The sequence below is a fragment of the Pelodiscus sinensis genome, chromosome 17, assembly GCF_049634645.1.
Source record: "Pelodiscus sinensis isolate JC-2024 chromosome 17, ASM4963464v1, whole genome shotgun sequence".
Taxonomy (NCBI): Eukaryota; Metazoa; Chordata; order Testudines; family Trionychidae; genus Pelodiscus; species Pelodiscus sinensis.
Window position 1 is genome coordinate 37,839,939 of NC_134727.1, and position 27,899 is coordinate 37,867,837.

At 42.7% G+C, this 27,899-nt stretch overlaps 1 protein-coding gene and 1 long non-coding RNA gene across 3 annotated transcripts in view; one reads left to right on the forward strand and one right to left on the reverse strand.

Moving 5' to 3' along the window:
- Window positions 1-27,899, forward strand: part of GALNT10 (polypeptide N-acetylgalactosaminyltransferase 10) — a 146,922-nt gene that overhangs the window by 95,458 nt on the left and 23,565 nt on the right. The window contains exons 5-7 of the mRNA XM_075900594.1: window positions 16,170-16,355; window positions 19,669-19,852; window positions 20,767-20,884. Coding sequence (XP_075756709.1) covers window positions 16,170-16,355; window positions 19,669-19,852; window positions 20,767-20,884 — 488 coding nt within the window. The remainder of the gene's footprint in view (window positions 1-16,169; window positions 16,356-19,668; window positions 19,853-20,766; window positions 20,885-27,899) is intronic.
- The window catches only part of LOC142818749 (uncharacterized), a 100,912-nt gene that overhangs the window by 40,030 nt on the left and 32,983 nt on the right, over window positions 1-27,899 (reverse strand). For both annotated transcript variants that reach the window (XR_012896403.1, XR_012896404.1), the window contains exon 2: window positions 15,086-15,337. This is a non-coding gene — a long non-coding RNA (uncharacterized LOC142818749). The remainder of the gene's footprint in view (window positions 1-15,085; window positions 15,338-27,899) is intronic.

The following is a 27,899-nucleotide window of genomic DNA, read 5'->3' on the forward strand; positions in this document are numbered from 1 at the left end:
AGACATTAATCAGGAACTGGCTAAAAAGAAAAATCTGTTTGAAGAACATTGTCAAGTGCTTCTAAAAGCTATAAAGCCAGCTTTTGGCACTGTGGCGTTGGCAGTCACATCTCAAATGTTTGACTGTATTTTTTTTCTCACACCAGATTGGTCGTCTTTCCATTTGCCAATTTTTTTTCTACTCTGACAAATGGAACACAAGCCAACATGGCTTTGCTTTGTTTACTTATCATTTGTGACTATTAGTTGTTAGCACGGTTAGGGGAACAGGGATTATTAATTTATGCTCTCCCTAATTTCAGGCACTGATAAAACTGTAGAGCAAAACCACTGAAGATTCACAGTGGCTAACTCATTGCTTGTAGGTTTCATTCCTTTTTAACCACACTACTCAGACACTTGTAAATGCTGTATTTTAAATTTTTACTCCACAGCATATTCTCTACCAATTCACCACAGCTTTAAGATGGTTTAATACTTGAAGTTAAACTACAACAGACTTGTTTTAAGGTTTAAAAAAGTCATGTATCCTAGTTGAGGGTCTGAAATGGATTTCTTCCTTTCACTAATATATGCACATGGGATGTAAAAAATGTATGAAAACAGTAACCACATAACCAATCACAATTCTTTTGTTTAAACAGTTACCTGGGGACCTATAGGTAGGGAGGGAAGGGGACTGGAAGGGTGCTCCCATGCTCAGGACCCTGGCTGCTGGTCCCTGCTGGCTGCAATCCTGGTGTGCCACGAAGTCCCAGTTGCCAGTGCCGTGTTCTGCCTCTGGCAGGCATCCTGGGGGCGTGCGGAGTCCCAACTATCAGCCCTGCGCATCAGGCTGCCCTGGCAACCAGGCAGCAGCTGAGAGAAAACCCAGCCACAAAGCCAGCAGCTATATCGGAGCCCAACTGCAGGGCTGGCAGTCCAGAGGAACCCTAGGCAGAGTATAACTGTTGACAGTAACCAATACGTATCAGCTCATCAGTTAACTGGTTAAAGTTTTACATCCCTAATAAGCACTGTTTCTGAGATCTTCCATTTCTGTATTATCATCTGGTACATTGGCACATTTTTGTACAAAACCAAAAATTCTTTTGGGTAAGGTGTTCATTTTTAACCAATATGGATGGTAAGAGCAAACATTTGAGTCAGTAAGGATTGTTTTGCAGCAAACATCTGCACCATTTGAAGTTTTGAATCCCAAACAGCTGTGACATTTCAGCCACATTTTCTTTACATTTTCCATCTGTTTATTAGTCTGACGATGAAGTGCTGAATGTTTCAACCACTTGCAGATCTTGGGAGTCCTGTGGCACCTTATAGACTAACAGATGTATTGGAGCATAAGCTTTCGTGGGCAAAGACCCACTTTGTCAGATGCAAAGTGGATCTTTTCCCACGAAAGCTTATGCTCCAATACATCTGTTAGTCTATAAGGTGCCACAGGACTCCTCGTCGCTTTTGCAGATTCAGACTAACACGGCTACCCCTCTGATACTTGCAGATCTTAGTTGATGTGAATTTTTTCAAGTTGTGGCTTTTATATTTACACTCTTAAACTTTAGTGCGTTCAGGCACAGCACCTTGCTGTTAGAATGGAGAGTTATAATCAACCTAGCTTGCAAAGTTTCAATTTGAATTGTCTTATCCAACAATACAGCTCTGCCACAGCATCCCATTTCTTTCTTGCATCCTGTGCTCCTGGTGTATTCCTGGGCCTTTCTACTAAACATGTAACTCTTCTGCAACATGGACAAACACTATGGGACCCTTTATGCTCTTTTAAGACTTCATTTTAACAAATGCAGAAATTGGTTGCTGATGCTAAGTAAGGGCAAGATGACCTTTTCAGGTCTGGTCTAGCTTAATTATCTTGATCCTCATTAAACTAACAGAGGAAATATTAAACGTTTGGAAGATCTGCCAGCACTGGGTTTAGTGTATGTTCTGCATCTGTGAGTTCCTGGTCCTCCTAAGTGTTTATACGATAGGCATGAAGGCATGTCTAGGTATTTTTGATGCATTAAAATGTGACTCATGGTGTTGAGCCATTGGAAGGATATCCTAGAATGGGAGCTTGTGCGGTTGCCCTAGACAACTGGTTCATCAAGAACAGCTATTTGAAAAAGCTTGAGGAATTATAGCACACAACCACGAAATTGAGGGCTCCAGGTGAAGCAAATGATGCTTTGTTTCCATTGCAACTGTTATAGGAATCCTAAATTAACTACTGAATAGCCTGTATACTATACTCTGCAAATGAAGCATAAAAACAGCTGTGTAGCCTGAAAACAGTGTGTTTTTATGAAACTGAAAACTCCTGGAAGATGTTAAAAGCAATTAACAAGGAAATGAGACTAAGCCATCTAAGATCACCTCTTTAGAATAAGTGTAGTCATAGGAAAAGAAGAAACTTAACGTGTGATTTTAATCTTGATGTTAACAAAACCTGAAGGGAAATGAGCTCTTAATACTAAGAATCAATTTTGTGAACTTAGTTTTCTGATAAGATTGTTATTTACAGGAGAAAATGCATGTTATTGACTGAAGAGCAAAGACTTCTCTGTGATGTACTGAACTTATGTAAACCCATCCTAAACACACAGATGACTCAAGTAGGCTCCCGCAAAAAGAAAGAAGAACATCCTACGCTCCCCTATCCTTCCTTTGCTAACTGGACTTTTCGTTGAGGTTGAGAGGGCAGAAGGGTAAAGTGTTACGCTAAAGGGGAGACGTGATTATGTCATGCAGGTGGGAATATTTTGAACTGCAAGCTTTGTGCCAGTCTGATAGTTTTACCTGTGTGTAGGTACATTTTATATATTAGGTTGATAAACCTTGATTTTGTGCAAGATAAGCACAATTGGAGACCGTGCATATCTCCTTTTGAGACACCTGAATTCTGACCTTACAAAGCAGAGTTGAGAAGGCAAAGTGGGTGAGATAATATCTTCTATTGGACCAGCTTCTGTTGTGTTTAGCTCTGACACCAAGTAAGTGTCTCATACATGCAGGAGATTGCTGTGTAAGTGCCAAAGCTTGTGTCTCATCTCCAGAGTTTAGTCCAATAAAATATTACCTCACCACTTGTGTCCTTCATACTCTGGGCCCAACACAGCTACAACACTGCATACATAGGAGAGGGCTCCCAGTCTCATTAGAGTAGACTAATATACCCAATTTAGAGCAGAGGAAGCTGTAAGATCCCTTAGCAGTTCTTCAGAGACATTGTTGAGGGGGACCCAGTCTGGGAGGTTTAAATGCTTCATGCTGAGCAAGATACACACACTCTCTATGCCCTAAAGAGCATATAGTCTAAACCCTGGTCTACGCTACAGAGGTAGGTCAACATAAGCTGCCTTATGTCAACCTCTAAATGTCTACGCTAAGATGAATCTCCAGCAATCTAACTCCCCCACTACACCGACTTAACCTCGGCTCCATGAGAAGCATAACACTTAAAGCTGATGTGGTTAGGTTGACAGTGTCAAGATAAGCACCAGTTGCTTACGACTCTGGCTGCCTTTGAGAAGCTGTCCCACAGTGCCCCATGCTGACAGTTAAATCGGTGCATGTGTTCCTGGTGAGTGTGTGCATCGTTGACACAAGGATCATAGTATGGACATTCAAAAGCAGTTTAATTATTGCCGTGGCTGTGAGTTGGCATAACATAGGTTGACCTAACCAAGTTTACAGCAGTTTCTCAAATACCACACTTCATGTTATCCCTTCTCAACAGTTGGAGTTTGTGGTTGAAGCAAAGGCGCTCTCTCTCCAAAACAGGAGTACAGACGATGCCACCTTTTTTTGTAGGAAGAAAATAAAGCAAATATGAAAATGTTTAGAAATCTGGGATCCAGACAAAGCTTATTAGTACGAACAGACCACATAGTGATGACTGTTAGAAAGCTAGTTGGGCAGATTCCCAGCTTCTTGGTCAACGTACATACATCTTTTCCAGTCTATTCTTCCGCAAAGGGCTTTAAAGCATGGCATTCTGTATCCCTCAGAGGGATGGGGAATGGATTTCAGGAACTTCTGAGAACTCAGGCTGCCACCATCAGGGTTTTATCCAGACACTCTGGGTTTGGCTTCTGAATCTGTGGCATTTAGGGTTGCCAGGTGGCTGGTTTTCAACCAGAAAGTCCTATAGAAGGGAGGCCCTGGCAACCCTAAATGGCACCCAGATCAGGAGTCTGGTTACTGTGGGGTGAGGGAAGGTGCTCAATCATTAAATCCTGTCATCCTCCTGTCTACGTGTTGGCTCTTTGAGATGATCCAGCAAGTGACAGAGAGAGGAGCAAGCGATTGGAGGAACAGGCTGAGGAGGAGCGAGAGTCCTTGGTGAAGAGTGGAGCCTCCAGTGTCTGGTGACCAGCCATTAGAAATGTGGCAACTCAAGCCGGCCCTCCGTTTCCTGCCACACATTAGCAGTGAATCAACTAGGAATGCAAATCCTGCGGGGGCTTGGTTTTCATAAAGGCATTTTCTGTACTGGAATCCCTTTCACGGAGCAGTGGTAATTTCCATTTTCAGCCTCTCTGGTTTTCAAACAGATTTGGCATAGGAAGTTAAAAGAATGGGGAAAATAGGAAAGGCTGTGATTAGCTTAATGGTGTAGCTGCTACTATTGAAAGTGTCCTGTGGTTATTAAATCAATTTATTATCCTCTTGAACAGAGGATGGAAAACATTGAAATAAAATTAAAACTGTTGTAAGTGCTGCTTGTTTGGATAAAAGCACATTTCCCTCTTTTTAAAAGGATTACTCATCTTTACCAAAACAGGGTAAAGGAGTTAATTTCAATGATGAAGTGCTTTCTGTCTCAGGGAGCCCTGACTTAGAGGTGATTGTTCAGGAGGGAATGTAATTCATTCTTACATTGTTAAATGGCACGTTAGGACTAAATATCTAAGTAAAAGATGAATGGAGTCATTTATAATCTTAAACAAGACTGTGGAGGAAAGAGTGGTGTGAGTGTACTTTGACAACAAATGCAAGGCAAACAGTTACCTTAGGGTTTTGGGTAGGGGCACTTGGAGGCTGACCAAGGTAACTTCTGGAAAAAATATAGCTGAGCTTGCTTTCTGTACTAGTTATTTAAAGGGTCGTTATCTCTGGTAAGCTGTAGTGAAGGTTTTTAAACCACAAATCGGGAACTTTTTCTATTATCTCAGTTTCATCCTTGATGCTATTCAACTGCATAGGGAAGCAGCTTTCTGAATCTTCAAAGTGTAAGGAATGGCTGTCTCTCCTGACAGTGCTTAAAACCTTATCCTGCTCCCCCTTATTATGAACCAGATTACATTTAAAATGCCATCTCACCAGCAGGCAGGAGACTGGCTGTTCTATTGCCAAAATTCTGTTGTCAAAGAAATATTTTGGGATTTAGTTGTTTGCTTGGATAGTCACGGTGGATTGGAAATTACTTTAAGAGCATGGACCGTTCCCTGTGCCTCTTGAGTGTGTCTCATGCTACAGTGATGCACTCCATGCATTCTATTGTGTAAACCTTGAAGGTCAAGTTTGATGGGAATCAAAATACATTTTAAACCAAGATCTCAGGGGAAAAAAACCTGACTTCTCCCCCTTATTTCCAGCACAGAAAGCTACAACGTAGCTAATACCTTAACTAACACACACGATTTTTGGCCCAGTCTGACTCAAGATTCTTGTAAATAGTCTGTTTCCTGTCAAACGCAACAGATGTGCCATGCAACCGAATGTCAGTGTTGCCCATGTGCCTGTTTGAACTTTGTGCCAAACAAAATGCTTCTAGAAAGTCCTATCTTTCAGATGTGTGTCTCTCCTTCTAAGGCCTTCTTCACACTAACATGCTTCTACTCCCCCATCAATCCAAGTTACACGATTTCAGCTTCGCAAATAGCATAACAGAAGTCACCATACTTACAGTGGTGTCTTCTGTGCAGTCAGGTCAGCAAGAGCTGCTCTCCTGTAGACTCTAGCTACTCTTCTCGTCCTGGTGGTGTACCAGAGTAGATGGAAGAGAGCCGAGAGATCAGTTTATCTTATCCAAGCAGATGCAATAAATTCACTGCTGGTAGATCGATTGCTTGCAGCATTGATCCACCATGTAGTGAAGATAAGCCCCAAGAGAAGATGTTTTCCTGACTAGGCTTCTAAGGCCAGGTCTATACTAGGAGAGAAATTGGACCTAAGATGCACAATTCCAGCTATGAGAGTAGCATAGCTGGAGTTGACGTTCCTTAAGTTGAATTTCTGCAGTGTCCCCGCTCGAGGAGGTCAATGGGAGAAACTCGACTCAACTTCGCTTACTCCTCGCAACCCGGTGGAGTATCATCAGTGGTTGATTTATTGGGTCCTTACTAGACTTGCTAAATCGAATACTGGAAGATTGAGTTCTGCAGCGTCAATCTCCCAGTGGGTGGAGACAAGTCCTAAGTGCACTTGCTGTTTGTTGCTGTGGTTGTTATACATCTATTTGTGCTCAACCTGTTGAATAAATTCATCACCTTTCAATGGGGGAAGCCATTAGTAACTTCATTTTAATCACCAGAAGCTTGAGCAATGGCAAATTATTCAGAACACACAACCCTTCTCCTTCGAGGATAAAAACAGCAAGTTATGGTGGTTCCTTGTCTATGGCAGTCTTAGAGTTCCAACTATTCAGGAATCAACGCAGCTTCAACAAAGGTTTATCTGGCCTTGTCTCCCCCCTTCTCCACTGGGAGTCTTTTTAACTCTCCTTTGAGACGTCCTGTTTTAAATCTCCCCTGAAAGAGCCTATTGTCTTCCCAGTCAGTACTGACTTCACGGCTGACTGAAGAGAACTATACAGAGTAACCATCTCCATTTTCTAAAATGTCTACCTCTTCCTTGAAATATCCCAAGCACTTGCTAGACCCAATGCTAGTTGAAGGATCTAAAATAATTCCACTCTAAGGTCGTGTGACTGCAGGTCACTATAAAAAGGCAGAGTGTATTTTCTGTACAGTGAGAGGAGGTGTGTGTTAATGAACATCAAGCAGGCCACTGGCTTAATTGACTGTTGCTGCTATTTATTATTATTCGTCTCCAGCTCTTGGTCTATGGTGGAACTGAGATATAAAGGATGAGCTAGGCATTTTGTACTACTCTGAGCTGTTATTACACTGGTCCACTCCTGTCTGTAGAGTTGATTTAACCCGATCTGCATGAGTTAAAGTGAATCAAGTCCTTTTGTAGCCCCAAAGCTGTCATTGTGAGGAGGTTTATCTTTCCTAACTTAAACTATGCCTGGCAGAATTGTATTTAAACCCACAGCATAAGGCTAAGGCTTATTGGGTATCTCGTCCAGCTACTTCTATAGGAAACTACCTTATTCCAAAACCCCTGTCACACTACGATAAGCTGTAAAATCAATTGGTGGATTTATGCAGGTGACATTAAGGGCATAACTTGGCTTGGTAAGTGTTGATGCAGGAGATGGAAAGAATCCAGTTCAGTTGTCGGAGTGCAGAGAGAGTTTGAGCAATTACCTGTTTTAAAAAAATATTTTTGCTGGCAGACCGAGCAAATTTTATCAGTTTATAAAATTGAGATCCAGTTAATCTGAAACCTATAATGCCATTTGAAAGAATCACTTGTTAGGACAGAAATAATTCAAATTCCCATGGATTCCAGTATGCTTGTGTGGTATTGGGGTTTTTTTTTTAAGCAAAAAAACCAGTAATCCTGGAACTTTAATACAGGTTGAACCTCCCAAATCCAGGACTGCAGAGCCAGCCAGTAACTGGGGGAACCCCCGGCATCAGTGGGGCCAGGTGGCAGCAGGGAGCCCCAGCAGCAGCGGGGCCAGCCAGTGGTGGTGTCTGGGGAATCCTGAAAAACCCCCAATGGCAGCGGTGCCAGGCAGCAGCTGGGAAGCCACGGCCTGGTAGGGAAATACCTGATGGCAGCGGGGCCAGCCTGGCAGCCCCAGACAGGGAACCTGCGTGATAGCCAGGCAGCCCTGGCGTGGAAACTCTCAGTAGCAGCAGCAGGGAACCCCCAGTGGCAGCAGGCAGGCAGCCAGCAGGGGGAGCCCCGCCAGCAATAGAGCAGGGAGCCCCAAGGAGAGGAGCCAGCAGCGGGACAGCCAGTAGGGAAGCGTTGACCTCCCCTGGTTCGGCAAACTCCCTTGTCCGGGATGGCTCAGGTCCCAAGATTGCCAGACCAGGGAGGTCCAACCTGTAACTGTCTCTGCACTCCATGTGGAGTTTATATAATCTTATTCTGAAGAGTCGTGGCATTTCTAAGCAATACAACTCTCTCTTCTCCCTCCTCCTTACAGCTATGGGCCACTTGACTAAGTAGCCAAAATGTGAACAAAATCTTTTTATTCTGGGAAGGCTTTTCAGTATGGCAGGCAATCAGGAACTTCATGTAACTTGGAAGCAGTTCTTATACTTTGTATACAAACTACGAATGCAGAGTCCACATAAATTTGAGTCAGAAGACATCTTTTAATCCAGGCCTGGGCAAAACATAAGAAGAACATAAGAATCGCCATACTGGGTCAGACCAAAGGTCCATCTAGCCCAGGGTTTCCCAACCTGTGGATTGGGACCCAAATATGGGTCACCATTACATTTCAAAAGGGTCACCAGGTGGCTCTTAAGGAGCCATTCACGCATATTTTTAATTGCCCTGGGTCACCAAGTCTTCCTGAATTGTCAAAATAGGTCCCCATCAGGAAAAGGTTGGGAACTGCTGATCTAGTCCAATATCCTGTCTGTCAACAGTGGACAATACCAGATGCCCCCGAGGGAGTGAACACAACAGGTAATCATCACGTGATCCCTCCCGTTATCCATTTCCAGAGAAACAGAGGCTAGGGACACCATTCCTGCCCATCCTGGCTAATAGCCATTGATGGACCTAACATCCATGAATCTATCTAGCTCTTTTTTGAACCCTGTTAAAGTTCTAGCCTTCACCACGTCCTCTGGCAAGGAGTTCCACAGATTGACTGTGCACTAAGTGAAGAAAAACTTCCTTTTGTTTGTTTTAAACCTGCTACCCATTAATTTAATTTGGTGACCCCTAGTTCTTATTTTGTGAGAATAAGTAAATAACTTTTCCTTATTCACTTTTTCCACACTACTCATGATTTTATAGCCCTCTATCATATCTCCCCTTAGTCTCCTCTTTTCTGAGATGAAAAATCCCAGTCTTTTTAATCTCTGTACATATGGTACCCGTTCCAAACCCCTAATCATTTTTGTTGCCTTTTTCTGAATCTTTTCCAATGCCAATATATCTTTTTTGAGATGAGGTGACCACATCGGTACTCAGTATTCAAGATGTGGGCATACTATGGCTTTATATAGAGTCAATAAGATACTTTGTCTTATCCTCTCCCTTTTTTAATGACTCCTAACATTGTTTGCTTTTTTGACTGCCGCTGCACACTGAGTGGATGTTTTCAGAGAACTATCCACAATGACTCCAAGATCTCTCTTGAGTAGTTGTAGCCAAATTAGTCCCCATCATATTTTTGTGTGTGTGTGTGTGTGTGTGTGTGTGTGTGTGTGTGTGTTTGGGATTATTTTTTTCCAGTGTGCATTACTTTACATTGATCAACATTAAATTTCATTTGCCGTTTTGTTGCCCGATCACTTAGTTTCGTGAGAAATACCCTCCACGAGCTGGACCTGACCCGCCAAGCCACCAGATCCAGTCCCCGGATGCAGCAGGTCACAGCCCAAACCTCTGTACCCCCTTCTCCACCTCCGTCCCCTGCCCTAGGTCACAGCCCAAGTCCCTGCACCCCAGTCCTGAACCCCAGGTCACAACTGCCTCCTTCACCCAAACTCCCTCACAGGCCCTCCTGCACCCGAATCCCTTACCTCAGGGGTGGGCAAGACAGCCTTCCTGGGCCAGATCCAGCCCACCAAGCTGGTTGATCTAGTCCACAGCAGCCCTGCCACTCCCCCACCCCCAGGCCAATCAAGTCCTGGGGACAGGAGAGCTGGTGGCTCTCTGGGCACTGGGGAGTAGGATCAGGAACTTCACATGCTCCCTCCACCCCAAGGCCAATCAGGGTCTGTGAGCAGGGGAGCAAAGGAAGCCACCAGGCCCTGCCCCTTCCAGGGCAGCCTGTGACCACTTCAGAAATGTGTGAAGTGGCTCCCCTTCAAAATGCATTGCCCACTTCTGTTTTAATCAAGCCACGTTATTAGTGATGATTTTAAGAGCTCCTCTTCCTCCTGAGCATAAATATTTATTTACAACTAAAATAAAGAAAACAAAAGATTATAAGTAGGTCTCTCTAATAATAATATTTTAATTGTATATCACATTTATTAGTCTGCCAGGAAGCTACCAATTTAGTTTTTAATCTATATATAACCTTATGATTTGTGCAGCTAAATTACATTGCACATATGTGGAGACCTTGGAATTCATCCAACTTACCTTTCATTAAAATAAACTGCCCTTCTAATAAAAATCAATCCATGTGAAGGTGTCATAATCAATGTGGGGTTTTGTAAAGCACCATAACATTTGTAGCAAATCATGCCTAGTTATCAAACTCCTTTGTTTCAGGTTTTCTTTTAAAAACAAAAATATAAAACACTGTCATCATTTTGATAAATGGTTGTATCGCTCTAAATGTTGGTGTCTGGGCATCATGTGATCTGATAATTAGAGCAGAGGGAGAGTATGCTTTCCTTATTTCCTTCTCTATTTTTGCCCTCTTTTCCTTTGCAAAAAAATTTTTTTTTCTGCAGGGTTGCTTGTGAGCATTGTCCTTAACTCAACACCACCTTTTTTTGGTAAGGGAAAATCTATCTACAGGCATAGTAGAACTTATCTAGTTTGCACTGCAATAAACCAGAGTGCTTAATTTGCAAAAAAAAGTTATCCTGATGTTTTCCTCAACTGTTGGAAATGGGGCAGCTCTTATACATGTTTGAGTTGGCAAAGGGAAGAACATTGCATTGACCTCAACAAGACTTTGTGTGCTGTTGTGCAGCACTAACTTTCCAATCCATTAATGCAGTTTAGGGAGGTTCCTAGAATCATAGCGCAGGGCAGCTGGACCTCTATTCCTTCCGAGTGGTCACCAACCAAGGGCACCACTCTGACTTTTAACTCCTCAGCTGTCCTCTCTCTTGTATGGGGTATTTCCAAGCTACACAATTCCCTGTCCATACTGTGTATTTTACAATGTCAGATTAGGCCTGTTTCTCTTTCTCCTTGGAGGCTATAAACAGTATAATTACCCACTGTTATTCTTCAAGTGAAAGCATTATAAAGAACACCTATTAAAAACAAGAAAAGAAACCTATACACATGCTAATAGAATCTTTGGAACTTATTATGCTGTTTCTTCCCCTCCCCCCAAACATTGCATACAATCCTTCAATAATACATAAACATTTTGCGTTTTAATACAAAACTCCTAAAATACTTAAAGTTCATTTAATATCTTTTGTCAATAAAATTACCATCTCTGCTGCAAAGCCCTGTAAACTAAATGTATTGCAAGAGGCAGTTCAGGTGCCAGCAGCTAAATAGTTATGACCAACCCCACAGTAACGGGGAGCTTTAAAGATGTATTTAGCAGATGGAGAGAGAACCTTCCCGAGCTGTAGGGATCTGAGGGACTGTTCCAACCAGTGAAAAAAGCATCCTTGTAAAGATCTGGATAGTGCTATGCTACTCTTCATTTTGGTTTTTTAACTTTATTATTTGATGGTTGGGAATGAGACACTTATATTCCCAGTCACGTGCTGGGAGGACAATAAACACAACAGGAAGGTGTTTCAAACATTGTCTCCGGCAAGCCAGCCTCTCTTATCAATGCAGCCAAAACAGCAGGATACTGTTGTGTTCTTCAAAGCCCACTTACATCTGTCTCATATATAATGCTACCCATTATGTCACCTGTTGGATTGCATTTGGGGAAACATACATTTCACTGCTTAAATGATTTGACACAGGAGTAAAGAGCTCAAGGTTCCTTACCCTGAAAACTAAGTGGAGGGTGAAGAATGTGCCCCTTCGATTTTATAGTGATGGTTGCAGTATGGTAATCTAGATGGATTAGATCAGATGATGTCTTCTGGAAAGCATTTTTATTTGGCTACTCGTACGTCCTTTCTCTTATCATAGTAGAGTAACTTCCCATTAATTGTTCGTTCTTCTTAACTGTTGACGGCTGCTAATTGACGGCTGCTAATTATCTATCTTTGACATAGTTGCTATAGAAACAACTGTCTCATCACATATGGAGAAATATACCTTTGCTGTGTTCTTAAATTGTTCCCAGGTTGCCATGATTCCTAGTTCAGCTCCTCCAAAGACAGAGCTAGAAAGATCCATCTCAGCGGTGTAGGTGACATGGTGTGGAAATGCTGCAATATGGGCCTGCACTGGACATTAAGGAGATGGGAGTGCGTAGAAGGCATTGGAATGCAAGTGGGAGATAAACGGGAGGCACAAATTCTTTAAGTATCAGATAGGTTTGTTTTATTCACCTGTGCTCTATCAAAAACCGTGAGAAGTTGTATAGTTACCTCTGAGCATTTAAGAGTCTATGAAATATCAGCAGTCTTTCAAGACCCACTGAATTTTTTGTGGAGGAAACTGATGCAGTAATTACTATAGGACCTGATCATGAAAACCCTGCTGTCCTATGAAGTCAATATTGGGAGGATCAGGTGCTTAGCTCCTGCTTTTTGCTTCCTTTTTACTACTGTATAACTCAATATCGGCTGTTTTGATGATGATTACCTTACTCTGATTTTAGATTATTAGAATCAAGGTACAATTTATACCTTGAACTTTGTTTTGGGTGACTTTTTTGGACATAGAGTGGGGAATTTTTTTTTCCAGCAATGGCAAGGAATGATACAGCTGCACTAAATGACTGATGGTTGCTTTTTTACTTTTTTTAAATTCAGTCACACCCTACATAATCCTGTGTGAGGAATGAGTGTAAATATCTTGTCTGGTCTCCCAGAGAATCACTTTTTTTGAAATATCAGAGGGGTCTGATCTGACATGCATCTGACGAAGTGGGTCTTTGCCCACGAAAGCTTATGCTCCTACACTTCAGTTAGTCTATAAGGTGCCACAGGACTCCTCGTCGCTTTTTTTGAAATATTTATCCATTCAATTAAAGCAAATTGATTCCTGGTTGCTGCAGAAGATCTGTTCAAAAGTGACTTGAAAAGGGTAAAGAAAAGGTATTACAGGTAGTCCCCGGGTTACGTACAAGATAGGGACTGTAGGTTTGTTCTTAAGTTGAATCTGTATGTAAGTCGGAACTGGCGTCCAGATTCAGACACTGCTGAAACTGACCGCCAGTTCTGACTTACATACAGAATCAACTTAAGAACCCCAGGCGTCCCCAAGTCAGCTGCTGCTGAAACTGATCAGCAGCTGATTCCAGGAAGCCCGGGGCAGAGCAACTCTGCCTGGGGCTTCCTGTAGTCAGCGCTGGTCAGTTTCAGCAGAAGCTGACTTGGAGACGCCTGGGGCAGAGCAGCTGGGGTGCTGCTGGGTTGCTCCAGTAGCGCCGCTCCTGGGTGCTACTGGACCAACCTAGCAGCACCCCATCTGCTCTGCCCCAGGCGTCCTGATTCAGCCGCTGCTGAAACTGACCAGCAGCGGCTGAATCAGGACCTGGGGCAGAGCAGCTGGGGTGCTGCCGGGTTGGTCCAGTAGTGCCCAGAGCGGGCGCTGCAGGACCAATCGGCAGCGCCCCAGCTGCTCTGCCCCAGAGTCCAAAACAAAAGCCTGGTCTGCTGGGGGGGGGGGAGCATACTAGCTGCCCCCCCCCCCAAGCAGACCAGGGACACGGGGAGCAGAGCCTCTGAGGCTTTGCTCTGGCAAAGCCTCAGAGGCGAGGGACCCCGCCGCGGCTGCGGCTTCAGTCCGGGAGCCTGTGGTCTGCTGGGGACGGTCCCCAGCAGACCACAGGCACCCAGATTGAAGCGGCAGCAGCGGCGGTTCCCCGCGCCTCTGAGGCTTTGCTCTGGCAAAGCCTCAGAAGCGCGGGAACCCGCCCGGTGCCCCTGGTCTGCTGGAGACGGTCTCCAGCAGACCAGGGGCACCGGAGCAGCTTACCAATGGGGCTTTCTCGCCCCGACTTCCGGGGCGAGAGAGCCCCGTTCGTAAGTGCGGATCCGATGTAAGTTGGGGACTGCCTGTAGTCTTTGCTAGAAAGCAGTAAGTAGTAAAACAGATCAACCTGTTTTTACTTAAAAAAATATTTTATTTGTTCCACCTGTACAGATATCAGACAAACACCAAAATGAGTTTGGTGGTATTAAAGTTATTGGAGATTTACAGTCAGGCTCTGAAGAAACATATATGTCTACTTTGCACAAGGAATACTGTAAAAATATTTAAATGGAATTCAAGAGCAGATTTTGGCTAGTTGCATCACTACAGCTACAGGCAACATCAAAGATGAGTTGTGAAGTGTACTGTAACTCCCAAGATGTTCTCCCGCTTTGACTCACTACCTCCAAAATAAAATCCAAGATACGCAGAATAAGTTAGCCTTCTAGGTGATATAACTGGGTTAATATTAGGGGGAAGAAATCCTTGGCTAACTCAGTAGGAATTTATTGTGCCATTCCCCAGGATGAACTGAACTGTTGGGACAAATGTGTCTACTTAACTCTCCAATCCAGGTGCCTTTTACTGCTTTACTGGGAGAAACCACTCCTCCTCTTGTTTACATACACTCCAGTGTGCAAAATCATTCCCAGCTAAATTATATGAATGCTTTTAGCCAGCCACCCCTGAATTATACTGCAGAGTGACACCAGGAAACTCCCTGTCCCTGACATGTCCTAGAAATGCCTAGCTCTTTTTTCTTATGTGCAGTCCATCATTTCATGAAAAAAACCTGATATGCACAAACTCTGCTATCTCAAATGGAGGTGTCCGACACTTCAGTCCAAATGCTCACTCATTTAGATGGGATAATAAAACAAGTTTAACTACAGAAAGGTGGATTTTAAGTGATTACAAGTCAGCATTGTTTACAAAGAAATAAAAGATACAATGCAAAGTAATACCCAACTTAAGCTGAATGAACTAAAAGCAAAAAGATTTTTCTCACCACGTGATCAAGAAGTCTGTATTCTTCAGCCATAACTCCCAACCCCCGTTCAGTAATGTTCCTTTTGTCTTTTAAACATTGTTAATGGCATGAGTAGAGATGGGGGGCAGAGGTGATTTTTTTTTTTTTTGGTTCCTCTGTTCTCCCTTGTTACAGTATTTCTCTCCTTTTTGTTAATCATCTCCAGCTGTTTGTCAGGGGACAGCAAGTCAGCTTGCCAAGATGTAAATTTTTCATTCACAGCCCCTTTTCCTGCAGAAGAATGAGTGCTTGATTATATTGACACCTGGTTTAGATACTGGCTAACTTTTTATCTCCTAAAACTGATTTGGGCTGCTTTTTTAAACTTAGAGCATGTCTCTGCAATGTCATACAGGAGACTCTTGTAACTTTATGCATAATGTTGCTACACACATTTTACCAGTAGATTGATTTTTCTAATGATACCTCACAAAGCATACTTTGTACAAAATTCTCATAGTGTTGTGAAAGTGATGAACTTGGGGCCATGCAACTGTGACAGACTGTACTCCTATCACAGTAGTATCTGAATTGCAAACAGGTACAGTATTCAGTCTTGATCTCCATACCTTCCCAGCATATAGATTCAACTTGACTGGGATTTTTTTTCCTTGTTTATGTTTGTGAGTGGATGTGCTTTGTGTGCTTGAAGAAATTCAGGGAAAACTAATTCAGTAAGACTTGTATACAATTTGAAAGTGCTCTTTCCATGCTTTTGCTTGGTCTCCTACTCTCATGAGCATCCCTTCTATTAGTCAGTTGTTGCGTTGTTATCCCAAGGTTCTGTTAATTAGTTTTTGATCTCTGTTATCTTAACTCCTAGCTTCTTTCTAGTCTTAAGCTCCTCCATCCATTTTTCCTCCCTTTCTCAGTTCACGGAAATTTCAGAGGGAGTAAATTTTGTTTAAAGATTACTTTTACTTCTGTATTACCTGAATGCTTCCTATAAGTGGATTAGCTAAAGGCTGTTCAATATCATGTTCCAAAGACATCTAACAGCTGCAGGGGGAGATGCATCTTATGGAATGATTGTTTCCATCTTTAACTTCACTCTTTTATCCAGAACACCTGAAGAAACGTTTGGAAGACTACATGGCCCAGTTCCCAAATGTCAGAATTCTGCGCACCAAGAAGAGAGAAGGGCTAATAAGAACGCGAATGCTGGGGGCCTCTGTGGCCATAGGAGATGTTATCACCTTCTTGGACTCTCACTGTGAGGCTAATGTAAACTGGCTGCCACCTCTGCTAGGTAAGGAGGTTCTTTCAAGTGTGTTGCCCAAAACTGATCTTCAACCTAGTTACAGATGTCAACATATGCTTTACTGTATGTCCATACTGCTGTCTTATTCAGAAATGTCCAAAGGAGAACATAAATGACTTCCTGGAAAACTGATTTTCTAAAGAAAATCTTGGGAGGGTTGTCAGCAACCTGTAGCCTTAAGTACAATGCATTTCTCTATGGAAGAGTGATTAAAACCAACAATTTCCCCAAAAACATTTTTTGTTTAATTAAAAGCAGAGATCAGGTTCTGTTATTGCCCCACTAAGAGAAATCTTGCATAATTTATAGTTTGCTGGAAGAGCAAACCATTCATATAGTCATTCAGCAGTTCATAATGAGAAATTAGTTGTAGGATATAACGCTAAGCTTGTAGGTTTTTAAATAGCTCTTTACTCTGTTTCTATGGAAATATATTTAAGGTAACTTCATAATCTTCAAGCATGTGGAAAATCATTTTTATGGATAATATGAACCACTGCTCTGTACACCTACAATGTGTATATGGTGTTTAAAATAGTCTTTTACGGGATTGTGATTTCATAAAGTAAAATCTTTTGTATGTATCTCATTAAATGGGCAATATTCTCTTTAAGAGAACTGACTCTTTTCCATGCATCTTAATTCTGGCCTGCAGCACCCTACTAGTATAATTCTGGACCTTTTCTTTATATAACACTTATACTTGTACCAAACTGCACGTTAGTTTTGTTCAATGCTCAAATGGGAAGTAGACCACCACCAGGTTTTTCACTCAGGACACTTGTAGGACCAGAAAGATTGTGCCCACTAAACCAACCACATGACTTACAACGGGCATCTTGGAGTTTCCAGCTTACTTAAAGTTGCAATGCTATTTGTTTTTATAGCATCTTTAATCCTGAAGAATATCAGACTGCTCTACAAGCCTATTTCAGATGACATATGTGCCACTGGAATGCAGCCACCTCTGGGATGTAACATGGCATCTGTCTAGAACATAATGACAGGATGCACCAGGAGGTGAAGAAAAATGCAGTCAGAAACTGAAATGAAAAATTGCTTGTTTCTCATACAGCAATGCTGTCACTTTCACAGTCTGTCAGTTTGTGTGTGTGGTATTAATTCTACATGGTGTAAAACATTTGCAACTTCCTGAGCCCAGGAAATGGAAACAAAAGTAGTCCAAATGTCATGTAAATGATAGCACATACAGTATGCTTTAATTTAAAAATATATAAAACAGTTTTTTACAAATGTTTCTAGGAAACGAAAATATATTTTCTGTCACTTTGGTTCTTAAAATTAACTTCTGTTTAAGAAAACTTGTTACCAAAAGGAATATTGAAGACGTTCCAGATGTCTAGGTTGGAATTATCTCCATATTTTTTAGCTGGAATTAAAGATTGAGGGGAGGAACAGATGTACATTTTTTAGAGCCTGCCAAGATTAGTTATGCCATTAGTCTAAATCACCTCCTGCCAGATTCTGGCATGACACTTCAGAGCATATTGGAGTTAGGTAGCATAATGGGTTATTATGGGTTATTATACCTTTTAACCAGTGCAGAAGGGGTTCATATTCAGGTCACTTGTGTAAATGAGTTTTGTGGACTCCACAAAGTCCTTAGAACATGCATGATAGTGTGTTTAATCTGGCATTTTAAGTGGCCTAGGGGAAGGATAGCCCCCCAATGGGATCGCTACCTTGATGTGGTGGGGGGCTTGCATGTCTCAGGGACCCTTAGAGCTATGCCGGTGGGAGCTGACTGCTCCTAATAAGGCCACCCAAGCTGGACAGGTCAACGGGTAGAGACCAGACAAAAAGCGATTCCCTGGTCCTCCAGGTTGGGGGTTGGGTGATGGGCTAACAACTCATCCCTGTAAAAAAAACTTTGTTATGGAAACCTCTACATCTTTCAAAATCAAAACCATCTCAGTCCAGGGAAGACCAAGGGCTCCTCAGCGGAGGCTTATGACGTACCACGGTCAAACCGGGAACAACGCTGTCGTACCGATGACCCTTAGTCGACCTCAGATGTCCCTGGGGAGTAAGCTGCTTTCACATAAGAAATGTATGATGATTGGCACATGGAATGTAAGCAAACATGGCAACAAAGCTGCCTGGATGAAGTAAAAGCAGCTGGCTTAACATGGGATCAAATCAAGACTATCGCTAAGGATCGCAAGAGATGGGGAATGATTGTGGAGGCCCTATGCACCATTAGGAGCCCAAAGGACTGATAGATAGATGGGAAGGGTAGGGAGATAGCCAGGTATTTTTGTTTACGTTTATGATGTGTTCAGTTTTTCTCTCAGACTATAGGGGTGACTAGTACCATAGAGAGCACCTAAGTTTTCTATATCGTGTAGGTATCATTTATAATAAATAATTAGTTGATGTCATAAATACATATAACACCAGATAATTTGGAATGATGCGAAGCCTCTGAAAAATAAAAGATTTAGGGCAGGTCTGCAAAGCAGTCATGGAGTGTAACTGCAGCTCCTGTAGATATACCTGAGTAGCTCAAAAGCTTCGTGGGGGGAGGGAGCAGAGTTAATCTGTAACTGGAAAAACTTAAAACAACTAATAGTCTAGCAGCACCTTAAAGACTAACAGAACATGTAGATGATCTCATGAGCTTTCGTGGGCACAACCACAATAGATTAAAAAGGGATCGAAAAGGTTGGGAACCACTATGCTAGACTATTCAGTGAGTAGCTCAGGTAATGATGGTAGTGAAGCTGCAGCCATGTGGGTTTCAACATGGGCTGTACAAACTTATGCAGAACCCTGGATAGTTACTTGGTTGGCTAGTCCATACAGATGTCTGTGCTGCTGTGTCTTCACTGCCCCCAGCCCTCAGCCTCGCTAGAATTAAAACTAGCTCAGTTTCATACTTTGTAATGCAGATAAGCCCTTTTAGTTTGAGGGGAAGTGATAGCACGCATCAGAACTAGGTGCACATTACCTGATAAATATAATTCTAGACTAATTCTTGCCAATAAATTGGTTCCTCATGCTCAGATTTAAGGAAAAAATAGAAACACAACAAAGCAGAAAATTCAGCCATTCTTAGTGAGACAGGTGCTCTAGAGCTGCATGTATTCAGTGATACATTAAAGCTGGGCTTTGATGTTTGAATTATAACTATCTGTATGGTGGTTGTTCTGTGGTAGTGAGATGAAATAGGCTCTTGTTTTCATATTGGCTTCATACTCGTAGATGCTCTTCTTGTAACAATTGGTGAATGGGGCCACTAAGCTAGCTGCTTACTGACTTATTTCTCTGTGATCCTCAGACCGCATTGCTCGGAACCGCAAGACTATTGTGTGCCCAATGATTGATGTAATTGACCATGACCACTTTGGATATGAGACCCAAGCTGGAGATGCAATGCGAGGGGCATTTGACTGGGAGATGTATTACAAGCGGATCCCTATCCCTCCTGAATTACAGAAACCTGATCCTAGCGACCCCTTTGAGTAAGTGTTTGACATGCAGAGTGACAAGTGGCTAACAAAAGGTGCCCTGTTAAAGGGTTTCTTACGCTTTATTGTACTGAGAGTTACAAGTTGGTGGTAGGTTGCTCTGTTTTTGGCAGCTGTTTACTTTGTTGGATAATAAGTTTCATTTAGAACAAAAACAGTCTGTAGCTATTTTTTGGAAATCTAATCTCCATAGAAGTTAAGTTAATAAAAAATGCAATGTCTAATGTGGTTATCAAGTTAAAAAAATCTTTGGAACCTAAGTTTGTGGCATGGCATTAAGGATATTAACAACTAACAAATAGCTCGTATGTCATTCTCAGGTAAAATATAAATAGAATACAATTATAGAGCAATTTTGGTGATTGGTGTATATTATAGAAGTAATAATTTGGGATCAAACTGCTTTGTTATTGCTGTGCCTGCCAGCCTTGTAGAGCGATAGAACTGTGTCACATTTCTGCATCACAAAACTGAAGAGCCACCTTATGATTGCAAGCCCAGTAACTTTGCAATTATGCTAGGAAACTTGATTTTTGGTCTCTTGCTTCCTAGACTGGTGGGGCAAGGAAGACTGCAGGTTTAATATGTCGGGATCCCTCCAGGAGAGGGGAATTCCTTGTGTCACTCAACAGTGAACCAAGTAACCAATGTGAGGAGTGGCGTTGACTGGTTCCAAAGGGAGCCCTCTCCAATCCTCCTGGGTTGCAAAGAGTGGGAAAAGGTTGTAAAGCAAAGATAACTGGTAGATGCTCTGACAGAAGTGCAGAAGCACTAGGAGAAGTGGGTGGTAAAAGAAATATTAATGGTATCGTGTTTGTTTTTGTTTTTGTTTTTTTTTTTTTTTAATGTTCAGCGTGAAAGCTGTATCTTGAATATGTTTGTAATACGGAGTCTGGTTTTTTCTTAAGGTCTCCTGTAATGGCTGGAGGACTGTTTGCAGTCGATAGAAAGTGGTTCTGGGAGCTGGGAGGGTATGATGCAGGTCTGGAGATATGGGGAGGAGAACAGTATGAAATATCCTTTAAGGTGAGCTATGTTCTCTGAAAATTACTTTTGCTTTGAAAAGATCTTGAAAACTAAGAAGCTTTCTAAGCATGGATCACAGGTTCTCTCTCGTGTGTGTGTGTGTGTGTGTATATAACAAGACATTTGAAAAATATGGGTGGCTCTAAGATAGTGGATAGGGACAGCACTGTCACAAATTCAAAACTGGCTAAGACCCAGAAGATAAAGCAGTAGTCATAGTCAATTTGCAATGTGAGACAATATTAACTCTGATGGTACCACAGAGTCCATTTTAGGACCAGTATTCAATATAAGTGAAGCTGGCAGTTCCATCTTAGTAAGGTTTTGTGACATTTCTCATTACAAGGTCCTGCTTTCAGTTGCTTAGCACTTCCTCAAACTTTAGCTGTTTGTGCTAGAAATTTCTATGCTGAGGTATCTTCCTTAGGATGATGCTTTCTGGAAAGCTCCAGCCAAAATAGTTCATTTTTGTTCTAGAACAAGGTTATAGAAAAATACATTTTGCCCATGTTGTTTAAAACACGTTTGGCAATGTTTTCTTTGAAAAGCTCTAATGCCCCCATGCTTTGGAGAAGGACTCGAGGGATGTCCTTGTGAAAATCCATCCAAATTTGGTCAAGCTATAAGACTTTGAAAAATGACACATCTCAGCCATCTTTGATTTTTAGTAGCTAACATTTCCGAAGAGTCCATCCTCGTTAAGCATGCTCCATTCCTTCATAGCTGATGAAGCTGAGCACACTGCAATGTACCATCTCCATGGAATACCTGAGTGTGCTACCTCAGGCAAGGACTACAGGAGCAATGCTCCTGTAGTGGTAACTACCAGCCATTGCAGGCAAAAATGGGACTGTGCTCTTGGATTAAGTCTGACATTGAAGATGGTGAGGGAACCTAATCAAGTTAGGAAATGAAAACACAAAGCAGACAAAAGTAATTGTTGACATATCTAAGCTAGTGAACATTGAAAGGGATCATTTGAACTACTCATCCTCCCTTTACTGATTTCCAAATTAATGAAAACCCTTTACTAAAAAGACCGATGAATGACTGTCAGTGAAAATTTCTGCTCTATATAATAGTATCAGTGGGGAAAAACTGCGGACAGATAGGAAAATACTGAGCCTTATGCCTCTATACATCAGTAGTACACATTCCTCTAAAAAAGGGCTTCTCTGCCTGTGGATGGTGGCCCAAAATTGGGTGCCAGAATGCACCAAAACACTTGCGAGCAGCTTGGATCCCATGGATCTAGCCAGACTGTGTTCCCTACTCTGGAAGTTACAACCTGTGTTTGGGGTCAGTGCCACTCGTTTGGCCCTGATCCTCGCAACTAGGGAGGCTGTCCAGGCCAAACTTGAGTGAGTGATGTCCCCATATGCCAGACTACAATGCGAGGGCTGGGCCACGAATGTGAGAACTAGTCCAAACCCGAGCGTCACTGCCACCCTGGCAGTCACAATGTCCAGAGTAGGGACCTGAGCCCAGCTAGCCACATGGGACTGGAGCTTTAGGATTCCCTGACAGTGGGATGGGGGAGGGCAGGCATTGAAGGGGTCCCTGGCAGCAGCACCTGTGGTGCCTTACTGTCCAGCGCTGCGAGCCAGGATGGGCCTGCTGCGCCTGCCTTGGGCTCCTTCATGACCGCATGAAGCTGGAGCAGGGGCTCTTTGGGGGCTTTGTGCTAATTCTCAGGCTCCCTCAATGGCATGGATGCTGCAGGCCCTGAAAAGATTCCCTGCTCCTCCCAAGGTGCTGGGGAAGCTGCCATGAGTGGGGTCCTGTCAGCCACAGCATTGATCTTTCCTTAGCCCCTGGCATTGGTTCAGCCTATTTTCCTGACTGCAGAGTCTGATGAGCCATCCCCTCCCTGGGACTAGGGGAGAGAGAAATCAGGCTCTGAGAGAGAGTAGGTTCCTGGCATCTCTACACCCTGGTGTGCAGGCACCTCCAGGGCCCCTGGAGAACTGTCCCCTCTGGCTCTTCTTCAGAGGCTCGCAAGCAGCAACTGTGTGGGGAGAGCCCGGAGTGGAGGGATGTGGGGATTTGTGGGAGGCAGAAACATGAGGATCTTTGCCCTGGTGGCTCGTGTCTGCTGTGCCCCAGAAGTAGAAGCCGCTTGGCACCAAAATGCTTCAATATCAGCAACTAGTGCTGCTGGGTTAAAGGGCCACACTTCACCATGAAACCAATCGGATCATCTCTTCTCTCGCAACTCCCCTTTTATTGTGCCCCTTCTTGGTCGTCTTCTGTCCTCGATACGATTCCCCTGCTCTCCTGTTTGTATTCTCTCCCTTGTCTTCTCATCCCCTTTCTCTCTCCACTTTACCTCCATCGTTCTTTTGACTTCACACCTTTATCGAGGCGACAGCTGCAACCTACCACAAGATGGGATCCAAATTAATATGTGGGTTCCTATCTATTTACAAATGGTGGGAAACCTTCAGGAGGTGGGAGTGGAGATGGGAGTAAAGCAGGAGGCAAATATAATAATTTGGCCAAGAGTTCACCCCAGAATCAGAGAAGATTGTCTACATTTCTGATGTGCTAATGTTCTCTGCCATTTCAAAAAATGCAAGAGCTTCCACAGATCTAAGTGGCCCTGAGCCCCCACTGAAAGTTCCCCCCCCCCATTAAAATTTGAAATTGTGCCTCTGCAGGGGTACTGTAGGTGGGTACTGCAAACCAAACCTTGCCTTTTTCTCTCTGCTCCCCTCCCCTCTATTCCTGGAAAGATATGTATATATTAGGAGGCCTATGTGAGGTATAAAAAAGTGGATGACATAAGAAAAGGTAGATAGGAACATGCTATTTTCCATGATACACGTAAAAGAAAATATCAGTGAGCCTGCCATTTAAAACTGGTTAAAAAAAGGGGGGGGGAGGTATACACAATGCATAATTAATTGATAGATCTCAGTGCAACTGGATATCAGTAAGACCACAAGCTTGGTAGGATTCATAAGAGGAATAGGTATTTATATGGACAGTAAGATCATGGTTATATTGGGATATTTTTATATCTTAATACATATAAGCTGTCATGCCTCAGGTACAAACTGAGCACTGATGTGGATTAGAACGACGTTTCTCCTTGCCAGGAGGTTTCTTGCACTTCTTCTGAAGTGCCCAGCTGCTGCCAAAGGCCAGATGCTGGTCTAGATGGAAACCTGGTCTAATCCAGGATGGCGGTGCATATGTGTTTGAGGCTCTGATAGCGCTCATTCGTATGAATGAGTCTATTCTATGCGACTGTAAAACACTCGAGGAAAACATACGGAAACCCTCTGTTGTACATGTTTTACTACTGTTGAGATACCTATATATTTTGTAAACTTCCATTCTTCTGAAACCGTGGAAGTATGTGGCAGTTCTGACCTCCCACTAGTATATGTTTTCTTCCTGATGACATTTGCAGAACTCTGACTTCATTTTGTTTTCTGGTGAACATAGAGCTCTTTGGGAGCATTGGATCAATAGATTCTGATGAATGAAGTGGTCTTTTCACAAAACATACATGGCATGGGCAGTGGCTATAGACACACCTCCACATTTACCAGTGGGTTCTTTCCAGGGCTGAAAATAACTTACATTTCCTACAGGTGCTTTTGTATCTCAATTTCCCCTCCCCTAGGGGCTCTCAGGGCAGGAGGTTGAGGGAAGGGGAGTTGTGATACCACTGTAAAAAAATGTAAATGTGGGATGGAGTGCAGGGTGCTCATGGGAATGGGGTGTAGGGGGCTTAGGGCAGGAGGGGGTGAGGACGTGGTGGATGCAGGAGTCAGGGTTGGTGGGTGTGAGGAGGGGCTATGGGCAGAGGGTTGGGATGTGGGGGCTTTCCAGAGTTAGGGGTGGGGAGGGGCTCAGGGCACTACTGCTGATTTCATGAGCCCAAGACACTGAATCTGTGTGGTTCATGAATTTGTCAAGCAAAAATGGTGTCATTACAGTCCATTGACTTCTGTTACCTATGTTCTTGTGAAACGATGCATCCTGAGATATCTTCAGTGAATCGGGAAGTGGCAGTGGATTTCATAGAGAGGGGGAATGAATTTTATTTAAAGGTTAGTTAAAATGTATTTCTGTACAGAATGCCTCCTTACATCCTAGAGGAAATTCAACCCCATATCTGTTTGACTCCATTTTGCTTTAATTAGCAATTTTCCTTTAACAGATAGCATTAGTATTTTGATTCTTACAGTCAGTCCTAGATGCTACTGAAAGAAAATATTGTCAGCATGGGTCCAACAGATGGTAGCAATGACCATGCAAACAATGCACAGTTCAGCTGAGACAGCCAAAGTCCCTGTGCCAATTCATATCTTGTTAGTTTCTTTCACCAAGTAGTTTCACAAATCTGAATGACTTTATGCTGTTTTAAATACCTATCAAACTCTGTTCATCAAGCAGTTACCAAACAGTAAATGATATTGTCCTCCCATTGTTTATTTACAAAAGGCTAAGTAATAAAGCCATATTGGAGGTCTCTTTTTCCTCTACTAGAAAAGAGGGGAATAAAATTTTCCCTTGGAGATTCCATTATAATTGGATCCATTTATCCCTTTCAGAGTTGTGTAGTGAAATTGTGTAATATTGAAATTCTCTGCAGGAGAGGGCAGAGGCAGCATTCATCTTCTTTTTCTTGGTCCCCCTTTGAAAATGCTAGTTTCCAAGAGCGATGACAGTGGCTATGCAAGCCCTTTGTGTCTCTCATGCTGCAGCAGACAGTCACACTGCTTGATCTGCAGGAAACAAGACTACTTCATTCATCTGTTTGCTTACCCTCTCTGAAACACACTGTTTTATTTCAGTCCAGAGATGGTAATTTATGAAGGGCTAAATTTACTCTAATTAATCTCAGCAAAGTCCCTTCTTTCATTGACAAAAATGAAGTTTCAACTGAAAGAGGCTCACTGTATTTCAGAAGTTAAGATAAATTGATACATTCATCGATGGCTCATAGATTTAATAATTGTGCAGGAATGGCAAGAATAGAATGTTTGTTCATAATCAAAAGCCATGTAGATAGAATTTTGAAGCTATAGAATTTCTTGGCAAAAGGAACATTGTCAAATAATTAAGGCCCTGGTTTTAAAGCTAAGAGACCTACCTTTGGATTATTTATTACTGGGTTTGGCAGAATTTGCATTTTATTTTCATAATTTCAACAGATTGTTTAATTTGAATTTTTTTATATTTTTACCTGTTAAATTCTTCTTTGAGTGCTTGCTTCTGTTGCTTCTCAGTCTGTGTAGCTAGCTAAGCTCAAGTGTAATACCTGTTCTGAACAATTTAACATCTGATATGTCCATTCCAGCAAAGGGATGTGCTCACCCCAAGCACCGCGGCTGCCACTAGCAAGAACACCCTCTAATTTCAGTTTAGCGAGTCTTAACTAAACTTGCTAAATCGAACTCCAGAAGATTGATCACGGCAGCGTCGATATTCTGTTTAGTGCAGATGTGGCTTGAATGGAGGGGAGACCCTTACCTCTGCACTCAGTGACACCTCTCGCACCCTGCTGGGCACAGGCAATGAGGAGGAGGAAGGTGTCCGATATTGTATGCAGAGGGGACAGTCTGTTCCCTGTATGGGGGGGCGGGTGTAGTCGAACCTCCCAAAATGCTGGGAGGGCAGACTAAGGCTGGAAGCAAAACAGCTATTCCAGCTTTATGGCCGGAGTGAATTCTTGTAAGCCAGGAATGTGAGAAGGCCTTAATTACCTTTGCAAATTCCTAACAGGGTAACTATTTAGATGTATGAAAGGCAGACACTCTGAAATACCGGAATGCCATGTTTGTTGAATCACTTCTTCATTCTGACCATTTCGCATCCCTGATTGTGACTTTTTTTTCCTAGTGTTGGGCAAACCATAAGTGTTAAACTTGCCCATAAAATCCAGTCTTGAAAAAATGTTACATAGCACATACACGGATATTTACTCTTACTGCACAAGTCAATGAGATGATGTTCCATGGAGACCAGGAAAGTTTTCCCATTATAGTAATGTTACGTGGGCTTTGGGGTGAGGATCACACTATATCTGTACCACACAGCTGTCTCAGCAAAAGTGATTCTATCGTTTGTTTCATTCTGGGAATGGGTATAAGCTGTACTGGCAAAAGTACTCTTTTGATAATAAGCTGTATTTAGGCTAGCAGGATTTGCTGATGTAGTTGTTCTGCAAACTTTTCCTAATGTAGACTACTCATAAACCTTATTTATGCTTTGTAAGGCAGTTAGATATCTGTGAGGGGCACCACATACAGACCCAGATAGATGAAAAACCATGTACATAGCCAGTGCTGCGCGACATAGCAGGGTAGGCCCATGGACAGAGTGATGGGCTGATGTGGGGTCACACACTGAAAACTGGCCTTTCCTATGTTTGTATTTGGTGAAAAACACTATTGGGGTGGATTTTTCTTCTTAAATGGTGGAAACCCCCCAAATCTTAAAAAGTAGGAATTAGTTGCCCTGATCCCTGGTTGCAATCAGAGCATTGCAAACTGACTTCTTAGCTGGTTTCCTTTTCCTATGATTGCCTCCAAGCCAATGAGCCATCTGACTACCCCACTATTCAGTCTCATGTGGCAGCCAAGAGGAATGTATGAAAAAAAATTCCCTTCCTGTTTTCTGCTCCCCCCACCTCCACAAATAAGAAAAACGAGCATACTTGCATAATACAGTACAGCCACATTGTCAGCCATTCCCATGCAAGAGTACCTAGACTACAGTGAGTACCATCGAAATACCTCTTCTGCTTTCCTTTGGTTTGTAAGCCTATGTGTACACATACCATAGAGCGGTTACAAAAGCAATTGCAGAGCAGCACAGCTGTGCCACCGTAACCTTGCCACTGTAGATACAGCTTAACTAATGCCCATGCTGTCCTGTCTCCTTCCGTAGTGACATATAATGCCTCTTGCTCTGCTGATCACAAACTGTGCTTCTCTCAATCCTCCTCCAGAAGCATCACATGTAAACACTTTCCCTATTACCACAACATGAAGCA